General features: G+C 36.1%; 1 protein-coding gene across 1 annotated transcript in view; it reads left to right on the top strand.

Moving 5' to 3' along the window:
- The first annotated feature begins 3,650 nt into the window (after window positions 1–3,650).
- LOC143029945 (uncharacterized) overlaps window positions 3,651–12,500 on the top strand; it is a 236,494-nt gene continuing 227,644 nt past the window's right edge. Inside the window, exon 1 of the mRNA XM_076193155.1 lies at window positions 3,651–3,690. Coding sequence (XP_076049270.1) covers window positions 3,651–3,690 — 40 coding nt within the window. The remainder of the gene's footprint in view (window positions 3,691–12,500) is intronic.

The raw sequence follows: 12,500 nt of genomic DNA on the forward strand, positions 1-12,500 counted from the left end.
CTTGGGAAACGAAATCACCTCAAGTGTTTTGTTTTGGGTCTTGTCTGCATTTTATTTGTTGTTTTGAAATTTTAGTTCACTCAAACTAGGATGAAACAGAAAGAATGCAAAAGGGTTTTATTTGTTATCATTTGTTGTAAATTTTTTAAAACAACATACTAAATGGTTTAGGGATTCTTAATTGTCATATATATAAAACCAATGTGTCCTGTAATGATGATAGAAAGAGGCCTTGTTAGTATCTGATTTTTTTTTCTATCAAGGTTTCATGCAGTGTAAATTATCCAGATTATCATCATGATCCCAACCATACATGGATGCAAGTGCTCTTTCCTACGAAGCCATGATTCTTTCCTTATCAACGGGTAATGGATTGTTGAAAAAAATATTGTAAAAGAAAGTACGGTTCGGCTTTTACGTTTTCTTTCTTTCTTTCTTTTTCCTTTCCAAAGGGATGGAGGTTTCATATCCAGAAACTGTACGGATGAAAACCTTTTCACAGATGGAGAGACCTACATACTTCAACCTATTTGGTAAAACTACATTTAACATTCATTTAATAATTACTTACCATGTGACCAGGAAACAACGGGAACACTCTCAGAAGCTTTTAATATAAACAACATGGTGTGTATGCATATATGATGAACTGACCCATATCATATAGCTGTCATCGAAAGGGTCAAGGTCATCGTCATCTTTCTTCTCTCACCCAGCCCTCGCTACCGTACAGAGACATCACAGAATACTCTAGTCTGACATTAGCTATGCTATACGTCATGCGACGCCTACCCACATCCCTCTCGCCACAGATACATGACCTGCCTCTGCATTCTGGTGAGACTTTGAGCTCCAAAATTCTCGACATCTCGAGTTTTCCAGTCAGGTGATAGTCGACATGGCCAAATCGCCACCTCCTTATTTCAAGAAGTAAGGACACTTTTAAACTCCGGGACTCCTTTTCTAGGATAAATAAATGCCAGATTAACCCTTAACCAAGGTGTCTCCTAGGAGCCCTGGTTAACAAACCTTGTCCTTAATCCTTGGTAAAAAAAAGAAAAAAAGGATTATACAACTAAATTTTGTTTTCCTATTGTAATCGGCTATAATCTATACAGAACATATTTAGCGTACAGCTCTCGTTGGCAGTTTGATTTTCAATAGCACCTCATAAGTGCGCAGATCGGAGTTCGATCACTGACGGCTAGAAATGACTGCCATTTGCTTTGCCTGTCCGAGCACACTGAACAAAATGGCGGCATTGGGTGCAGCTCGGTGCCTCAATTATGTGATCGACAAAGACAATTCATTGTGGGCTGTGCCCTTAGATGAAGAAGTTGGTCTAAGGCTATAACAAAAATCTACAGAATATACCAATTTTATAGAAGTCAATACAATCTCGTTTCTAATTATTACCAATGATTCAGACATATTCTAATATGATAGCTCAGAATAATTTTTATACCAAATCACATATAAGTTGAATTCCATCTGAAATTAAATCAGTGACGGCATACCTAGAGATCAAAATATAATTCGCCGAGCAGAGTCCTGATTGGAGCGGAAGTCAATTTCCTTTGGATCGTCTTCATATTTTTTTCTTTTTCTAGCGGCTTTATTAAGCAGAAAGGAACTTCTTCCCTCATCTCGTATGTAATTTGATTTGAAAATGATGGTGAACGTCCTTATATCTTTGTCTCCGGGTATCGTCTAGATAGTCGGTTCAGTTGTTTATGCGCAGATGTTTGTTTGTTGAAAGAACTCTAGTAAAAACCAACATTAGGGCTTCTCATGAGGTAATTTGTTAGCTGTCCTAGCCTGCTAATACAGCTGAACTAAGGCGAATTATTACGCGTAATTAACCTTACTGAAAACTGGCGTTAGTTGGAGCCATCCTTGACAATGCGGTACAATTTTGATTCTATAATAGGGATATTAATTCACTAAAATCAGTACAGATGGAAATGGCCAAAATGATACATGGGCTCAGATTTTTAACTTACGAAGACAGGATTAGACACCTTAATTTACACTCAATGGAAATACGTAGAGTCCGGCGGTGATCTCACAAAGGTGTTCAAATAGGTCGAGGGGTTTAGCAAGGGTGATGCAGACAAGATCATCATATTAAGACAACAAGGCAGGACTCGCAGTAATGGGTTTAAATTGGACAATTTTAGGTTTAAGAGAGAAGTAGGCAAGAACTGGTTTACAAATAGAGTGGTTAACGATTTAGTAACCATATAGTTAAAGCTGAAACTACCGATTATCTTAAGAGAAGGTTAGATAACTTTATGGATGGGGATGATAGGTAGTAATGGACATGGAACTGCCTATTGTAGCTCTTATGGTCTTTTGAAGTCTCTCTTATTTTTATATTTTTATATTCTTAGGTAAAAGTGGTTATACAAAATAGCCTCACATCATCTGGGAAGCTTTATTACTTTGTGGAGCTATGATATTCAACATCTAAAGGTATTCTAATACACCGTGATAAGATTTGTTGAACAATTATCCTTCCAGTGCCGACAAATGCTGCTACAGCGTACATTCACATCCACCATCCTATTTGACTCCAAACACGATTGATTTAAATCAAACATGTTCATGTGGAAGCACGTGCCCTTGATTTTATCCATCAAGGGTTTTTAAGAAAATTATTTAAGAAGGGCTACCCTCTGATAAGCCGTAAGTGGTTCTGCTGATGTTCGGGGATGTGGCATTTTACATCTCTCATATCGGCATTAACGGGTGCTTTCTGGCTTGACACAAGACTGTTCCAGATATACTCTAAAGTTTTTCAAGACTATATCGAAAACTTTCAGGTATATCTTCAACCCACGATGGAGATTTCCACTCATAAATCACCAGGTGGTAGCCAAAATAGAATGTCTGTCTCCGTCTACTGGTGAAAGCCCTGTATGAATTCAATTCTTGCACCGGTACAAGACAGGACCCACAAACAACCTTAAGCATGTGTGTGTATTTGCACCACTAGATCTGAAATGAATGATGTAAGAAATTAATTTGGAAATTCTACTAATTCTACGTATAGTAAATAATTCCTTAACTAAAATGATAATTATGAAGTTATTTCTATTTATTATAAACGCTTGATTTATATCCATGAGTATCGTATACTTTCTGTAAAAAACATGAACTACTTAAATTTTTTATGTTGAGGAGGAAAAAGAGTTTATGATTCAGTGAATGTACAATTACTATTAGTCTTGTAACATCAGAGAATCACACCAAGAATCTCTATCACATAGGAGGGTTTTACCATCGGCTTTATTACTATTTGTGGTAGTTATGACAATACGGAAATAAAAGAGATATTTCATCATATGATAGAATTAGGAATAACATAAATATTACAGTGTTTAATCAGAGAGGGCTTTGAACATGGTTTTATTTTTATCTGTTTTATTAAGTCACATGAAGGGAGGAAACTAATTTGGGAGGGGGAGAGGCAGTGTTCCACGATATATGAGCTCGGGGAGGCGAAAGGGAGCGTGAGAGCTATATTGGAAGTATAGACTAACAGGAGAGGGGATAAAAAAAAACCAGGAATGTTAGTCCTTTCAATAGTGTAATGAACTGTATAATTACTATGTACTCTTATTTACTTAATTGCTATGGAATAAATCATGTGTGACAGTGATGTATTTCAAATCATGAAACACGGCTGTAAGCGAGCTTCGAACCAAGGTCCGCGATGCGCGAGACCAGTACGCTACCGTTCGTACAATTTGTATGTTGTGTGCGTACGAATGGTGGCATGCGGATGTCGTGCCCCGCAGGTCGTTCGAAGCTTGCTCACGGCTGGGTTTCATGATTTACTTAATTGTATTCACCTAACTTTAATATACAGAAAAGGGAGTACATTAATGGGGTTTGGTTTTTTGTCCAACCACCATCGCTAGTGCTGAGTCGATTTATGGTTTTAGCTTGGGCTACATTGTCTTTTAAGCTTTTCAAGTTGATGCATCTTTATGACAAAAATGTTGTTTTTTCGACATCCTTCAGACGTGTGTTTTTTTTCAATTTGTTTCCATGACCTCATACTTCGCTCCCGTCCCCCCCCAAAAAAAAAAAAAAATCTCTGTCAGATATATCTACTCCATTTGAAGACATAAGCACTCAGGATTTCGTGATGGTACGATCTTCGTCTTGTAAGACGCAAGCCGCTCAGGCGAGGGTTCGAATCCCAGCAGATGAGTTTATTTCCATAAGCACTCAGACCATGTCAGTCTTTTCTCTTATTTCTTTCGACGATTGCAGGATTAGTGATTTCTCTTCGTACGTTTCATCTGCAAGACTGGGAACAAATATATTCTTTTTTCTAACCCTCTTGTCCTAATTCTTAAATTTATTGCCTCGGCTTTCCCTTTGCCAAGTATCACTTCATCAACTGTTTTTACAGCTACCATAACCCCGTCATCCATTTAATTTTTTACCACATTTTCAGATTATATTCCCGTTTTTTCAGTTGTAGGAGAGCATGTTTTGGTAGCTAGGTTTCATATTAACTGATCTCATTAGATTTATTTACTAATGGGTGAAATTTCATTTCGAGTCTGATAAATAGTAAGCCATCACATTTGCATATAGAACTCCTCGTATTCTTGCACTCTCTACTATCCCTCTCACTATGCTAACCGTAAACAGTAACAATCATAACTAAACTATCCTCCCCACGCAATGCTCCTCACAGTAACTTATAACTGGTATGATCGTCCCACGATGTCAAAACAGTCTTCTTTTTTCCTGTCAGTTTTATCTACTTCATTTAATGGCTTGAAAACTGCTTATCAAGTCACCTTTTCCTCTTTTACATTTCAAAGATGGCAGGTGCATTACTTTTAATCTTTGTTCGTATATTTAATTTGCATGAGTCGGGACTAATTTGGTCAGTGTTCTATATTATCTCAATCCTTATCACTTTATGTCAGTCGTTCCCAAACTGGGGTGATTTATCCTCTGGGGGTACTTTAACAAAATTTCGGGGGTAATGGAGGGGTAAGAAAAAAAAAAAATCTGAAGCCAAGAATTCCTCAATTAGCTTCAAAGCATGAAACTTCATCCATCCCACTGATGTTCTCGACATCTTTGGCAAAAGCCATTAGAGATGCGCAAAGTTCAAATACAATAGATATACGAAAATATCGCTCGAGTTTTAATTTAGCCATATTTATCAATGTTGACTACATTTTGTGAAAGGGGGAACATGCTTAATGTGGCATGTTAATTTGGGTAACAAACTGAAATTTTTTGGAAACCACTGCTTTAGGTGGAAACCGCCCTTTCATTGCATCCAGTAATATAGTCGGAAGGGCATATATATGTATACATACATACATACATACATACATACATACATACATACATACATACATACATTTTTATATATACATGTATATATATGTATATATATATATATATATATATATACATACATATATATATACATACATTATATATATATATACATACATTATATATATATATATATATATATATATATATATATATATATATATATATATATATATATATACAGGAAAAACACTGGAAGCGTGTGTTCTTGAAAATGCAAGGTTGACCACGAAGAAAAACTATTAAAGCAGAGCGCTTTCGTGTATTCACATCTTCAGTGCAAAAAATACGTGTATTATTTGCACTCAAGATGTGAATACACGAAAGCGCTCTACTTTAATAGTTTTTCTTCGTGGTCAGCCTTGCATATATATATATATATATATATATATATATATATATATATATATATATATATATACACGCACACACATATAAGAGTAGTCCATCCTGACAAGTATGAGTAGAAGGAAAGAACCCAGAATAGAGCTTGGTAGTATTTTAACCAACGTTTCCGGTATAACCTTTGCTTTAGGGACTACAGAAGACTTGAACTAACATATGTTTATATATAGGTCGATCATCCCGTCGGTCACAGTACCAGTCTCCCCAATTTCCCCCTCTGACCCAGCATCTGCCCGTGCCTCATTCCATATTCGACAGCTACTTCCGCTACAAGGGCCGAACTGGGGAAGATTTTTTTTCTTTTTAATGTTTTTTTTTTGGTTACTTCATTCACACATGATTCTGCTGCCTTCAAAGCCTTCCTCATTCTCTTATTCCAACCCTCGTACGTTGCTGATGAGTCCTCCCTTTTTAGTAAATGTTACCATAGACCCACGTTTCTATATAATACTTCAACTGGGACAATATGGTTTTATAATATTATGCATTGATCCAGAAAAAATATAACCTTTAATTACCAAACACCCAAATAGCCTTTATTAAGTCAGAATTTTGTTCATCATTACCCATAATGTCCTGATAACGCTGAAAGAACGCTCGAACCCTCTCGCTATTCAGAGACGCGTAAATGGCTACAGTTGCATGTCTGGGTGCAGAATGTGTAAAGCGGAACAGATTAAATCAAAACTGGTTTCAACAACTTTCCTACCGGTTGGGAACATGTGCAGCGCTAGGCAGAATAAGAGGCTAAGTGTCACTCGATACGGATGTGGTCCACCGAAGCAAGATTAATCGATGTGATACAGGTTCAGCCTCATCACTACCAAAAGAGCCTCGTGCTTTTCGATAAAACATCCGCACTGTAGTGACAATAAAAGGATGGATATACTCTCCAATTAAAAGCTCGTTCAGTTACATGATCACACACACACACACACACACACACACACACACACACACACACACACACACACACACACACACACACACACACACACACACACACACACACACACACACACACACACACACACACACACACACACACACACACATATATATATGTGTGTGTGTGTATGTGTGTGTGTGTGTTTTGGAAATTTGATTTACTCCCTTTCCCCCTACCAGATATGATAGGAATAACTGAGACATGGTTAAATGGTACAGAGTTTGAAGCTGAATTTAATATTGCGGGATTTAAACACTTTCATCAGGATAGAAACCACAAGAATGGTGGGGGTGTTCTATTGTACGTTAAAAACAATGTTCATGCTTGTGTTTTAGAGAAAGTGAAACAGGATGCATATGATAGTTTGTGGGTTGAGTTAACCCAAACAAATGGACAAAAAATGAATATAGGTGTAATATATAGGCCAAAGAAATTATCATTAGCAGACGAAGAACTGTTATTTCAAGAACTGTGTAGTTTTTGCAACCGGGATTTATTGATAATGGGTGATTTCAATTTTACTGACATTGATTGGATGACCCTTGAACATGGCCTTATAGGTAGTCGCTTGATTGATTCTCTTGGTGACAATTACTTAATTCAGCATGTAAAAGAGCCCACAAGATATGGAAACTTACTCGATCTTTTGATCACTAGCCGCGAAAGCATGGTAACTGATGTAGAAGTCGGTGAATCTGTTGCAAATAGCGATCACAACCTAGTTAGATTCAAACTCCTAAACAATTTTAGAATAGATACTTGTGTTTCTAAAATACCCGATTTCAGTAAAGCTCAGTTCATAGAACTACGTCAGGAGCTTCAGCTTACAGATTGGGAGGCAAAATTAAACGAAAGACCTGTAGATCAGATGTGGGAAATATTTCAAAATACGCTCACTAAGATGATTCAAACTTACATTCCTTTTAAGGACAGACGTCCCCCAAATCAGGCTCGCCCAAAGTGGCTCGACAAAGAAACTGAAAAAAGTATTGCTAAAAAGAGACAGGCTTATAATATAAGTGCTCGGGTGCATCTAATGACTATGAAAGTTATGTATTAATACAGAGAAATTTAAAAAAGACAATAAGAAAAAGAAAACGACAATACGAAATGAACATCGCTGAGAAATCCAAAGAGAATCCTAAAGAATTCTATAGTTACATTAGAGATAAAAAGGTTGTTAGGAATCACATTGGTCCACTATTATCTGCTGACGGTCAACTTGAATATTCAAATGAAGGAATGTGTAATATCTTAAACAATTATTTTAGCTCGGTATTCGTAAACGAAACACCTCAAGGTGAATTCCAAACTGAAACCTGTGAAAAGTCTAGGGTAAACTTACTCACTACGGTAAATATAACAAAAGAAAAAATTAAAAGGTGTATAGACAAACTCAAAGTTAATAAAACACCAGGGCCTGACGGTTGGCATCCAAGAATCTTAAAGGAAATGAAAAATGAGATTGTTGTTCCATTAGAAATTATTTTCAAGAAATCCATCATATCCGGAGATGTCCCAAGAGAATGGAAGCTAGCTAACGTTACTCCCATATTCAAAAAAGGTGACAAAAAGAAACCAAATAACTATAGGCCTATAAGTTTGACTTCAATCGTAGAAAAAATAATGGAAACTATCATCAGAGATACTATCGAACATCATTTAGAAAGTAACCGTTTGATAAATGATAGCCAGCATGGTTTCAGACGGAAACGTTCTTGCGTGACTTACTCGAATTCTACAACACAGTTATCTCGAATCATGACAAAAGAAACAATATAGATTTAATATATCTAGACTTTGCAAAAGCTTTTGATACCGTCCCACACGAAAGACTACTTACTAAATTAGCTTTACACGGAATAAGTGGTAGCCTATTAAGTTGGACTAGTAATTGGTTGAATGGTCGAAAACAGAGAGTTGTTTTAAATGGAAAAACTTCTGGATGGAAAAATGTTACAAGTGGAGTTCCTCAGGTTTTCGTTCTTGGACCACTTCTATTCATAGTATATATAAATGATATAGACCATGGACTAAAATCTACTGTTTCCGAATTTGCTGATGATACAAAACTGTGCGGAGTGGCAAATGATCACTCAAACCAATTAGATATTCAAGAAGATTTAGATAAATTACAGCAATGGTCTGAAAAGTGGCCAATGAAATTTAACACAAGTAAATGCAAGGTAATGCACATAGGTAAAAATAACAGTAAGTACGATTACAAGTTATTTGGAAATTCGTTAACAAAAGTGGATAGTGAAAAAGATCTCGGCGTAATTATCAGTAACGACCTCAAATCATCCAAGCAGTGTATTTCAGCCTCTGAGAAAGCAAATAAAATTCTGGGACTGATTGCGCGATCTTTTGATTTCAAAAGTCCATCACTCATTAACAAGCTATATAAATCGTTAGTTCGTCCACATTTGGAATATGCTGTTTCCGTATGGTCACCGAATCTCATTAAAGACATTGACAGACTGGAAAAAGTACAATGGCGAGCCACAAAACTGATTCCAAATATCAAAAATAAATCATACGAAAATCGACTAAAACACATGAATCTGTTTTCCCTAAAAAAGCGTAGACTCATAGGTGACTTGATACAGGTCTTTAAGATTTTAAAGGGAATTGATAACATCAAAAGTGACAAAATTTTCACATTGAATGAGAATCGGACAAGAAACAATGGTCTCAAACTGTCCGGAAATAGATTCAATTTGGAATTGGGTAGAAACAATTTTGCCAACCGTGTAGTTAATGAATGGAATAAACCTCCTGCACAGGTAGTTCAGTTCGAAGCTTTAAGAATAATTTAGATAAATACCTAAGTAAGATGCTGTAATGATTATAATTTATCTTATATTATTTGTTTTTGTTTTGTTATCATTTGTCTGTCTGATTTTCATTTATTATTAGTTATATGTCAATTTATCATTATTTACTATTTACCTGTTTGTTTATTATCTAACTATACCTATGCATTTATTTATGTATCTTATTTGTTATTTACATTATTATAGTTTTTATTTATTATTTTATTATTAATATGATTTTTTTTTTCGCATCCGACCTAGATATGGATCAAAAGGTCTCCTGTCGGCATGCTCCGCCTTTGTAATCCTTTGTAATGTGTGTGTGTATATGTATATATGTATGTATGTATATGTATATATATGTATATATATATATATATATATATATATATATATATACATATATATATTCAAGAGAATTTTGCGTACTTGTGGGAGAGTGTAAAATAAGCAAGAAAGATCGGAATGTCGAATCGGGCCAATCTTTCGAATCTATCTCCACCCTTTTTTTTCATTTTTAGTTCTGCGAACTTTACTTCGATCATTTCCTTTCTGTTTTTCCCTGCCTCATGTTATACTTGTTCTTCTAGATGTATCTTTAACTGTCGTTTTTCATTAGTCAATTCTTTCCCATTCTTAATGTAGCCTCTAACTCTTGCAAATTATTGTGGGTTACGTAATTTTGATAGCCTCAAGGGCTATCTTCTTCATTAGAAGATGCTGGTTAAATGATTTACTGTTTCTTTGATAATGTCCAATTAGTGCGTATTTTTTAAAGGTAGCAATAAATATTGAGGGGGAAGCGAGTTCCAGCTAATTAGAAACCGAATTCGTAATACTGCCATATTAGGTAAACGCAAGTGTGTGTAATGGTGGCATAATCAGCAGCGTGCTGGTCTCGCATTCGATTAGTAGTGGGTTCGAATCCCACGCCACTGACCGATTCCCAACAGTGACTCTTAATCTGCCCAAGCAGTCAAAGCGCATAGGGCAAAAGTGACGGCTTCGGTCGCAGCTACGGGCGTCCTGGTGCACGCTCCTTACCTTCTTCCCTCTCACCAATTAAATGAAATACACCGCAATTGTGGATTTATCGATTAATATGATTTATTGAAAAAGAACGAACAAATAAACACCAGAACATAAATGTGTCATTCTTGGACCAGAACTTACTGAAATGTGAGAAGGAGAATTATGAACATCTCCAAAAGGCAACTTTTCGCTGTGCAACGAATGCTGGCACTGAATTTTGCAGATTTTCTTCTGGCTGTGGAAATAGATTACAAAGAAGATACCCGTAGTGCGATGTGATACACAGTTGCCACAATAAGTCTGTTTTATAACCACATTATTACAAACAAAACTGTATATATGTAAAGTTTTATATGTGCAACAAAAATATTTTCGAAGCATGAATTTGCAAGGTAACGTATCGCCATACCTTATCCACTCGTGCATTAGGCCAAACGACATTCCATATTCAGGCAATCCTTTACTCCCCTTTACCTTATCAGGTCTTGTGAATATGACAACATGCACACAGATATTATATGGGAATGTTTAAGGAATAGGAGACTATTGTGGAACGGAAATTTTGTGTAAGGGAAACGGGTGACTCAGGGGTAATTTTATACACGTCTTTGAATTCTTAAAGGGAACTGACAATATCAAAAGCGACAAAATTTTCACACTGAATGCAAATCAGACAAAAATTAGTGGTCTCAAACTGTCAGGAAGTAGACTTAATTTGGAACTTTGCCAACCGTGTAGTAAATGAAAAGAATAAACTTCCTGCAGACAATGTAATACAGTTTGAAGTTTATAATTTATTTAGATAAACACCCAAACAATAAACTGTACTGCCTACCATTCATTTCTTTTGATTTATTTATCTATTTCTTTATTATTACTCATTATCTGTATATCTTTTATTATTAATCTATTTGAAATTGATTATAAATCATTATCATCTATTTATCATTATCTATCTACTTATCAATTTTATTCATCTATTACTTATATTATTTTACTTCATTTTATTTTATTATCATTATTAGTATTTTTAGCATCCGGCCTAGTTATGGACCTAAATGTCTCCTGTCGCATACTTTTCCTTTGTAGTCCTTTGTAACAGACAAAACTCGATCAGTTGTAGACTGAAAATACTGATAAATGATGGAAACACCTTGGGAGCATAACATATATCAAGGATAAACCTTTCAGAGCAGAAAAATCATGGATCACAAACCTAAACTGCTGTGACATTGTCATACGTTCTATCGGTGGAAAACGCCCTGTATATTTAGAACCCAAGAAAGTATTTGATAAATAATCTTACATGAAGTTACTGCGGAAGTTGAAGCTAGGATGAAATCGAAGGCCAATTACTGGAGGGGATGGAAGACTCCTTAGTAGTAAAGAGAATTATGGCAGTAATTCTGGTAATGTATTCAGAATATTCAATACAGACATATAAGCGGCGTACGAAAATGTATTTATTTTTGAATGATCACAGATTTGGTAGCTTGGTTCGTTGCTTAGTTTGAGTATGTTAACCATTTCGTTGCAGAGGATGTGTTCTTCAGCCCCCTTGTGGTGGTGAGAATAAAGGTTAAGTTTGAAAATGCACCAAAATGGTAAACGTACATACATATACCAAAGGGTTTTTCCCCCCTACACGGGGGGTAGCCAAAAAGAAAAAGGCATAGAAACCACTCCCACCCATTCCATTTCCTATATATTCCACTCCCCTCCACCCTCCTTCCTCCCTCTTATCTTGGCACCTCCTGGATGACGGGTCATCCCTGCATCCTGTCCACTGCCCTGGGTCAGAAGCAGTGTCGCAAGGCACAGCACATCCACAGCAAGGCCGCTTCATAAAAAATGGTAAACGTGATCAATATAAATCTTTTGCTTCGAGGTTCCCTCAACTGAATAGATGATAACAGCTG

The sequence above is a fragment of the Oratosquilla oratoria genome, chromosome 11 (assembly GCF_046742065.1).
Source record: "Oratosquilla oratoria isolate Oo_2021 chromosome 11, ASM4674206v1, whole genome shotgun sequence".
Taxonomy (NCBI): domain Eukaryota; kingdom Metazoa; phylum Arthropoda; class Malacostraca; order Stomatopoda; family Squillidae; genus Oratosquilla; species Oratosquilla oratoria.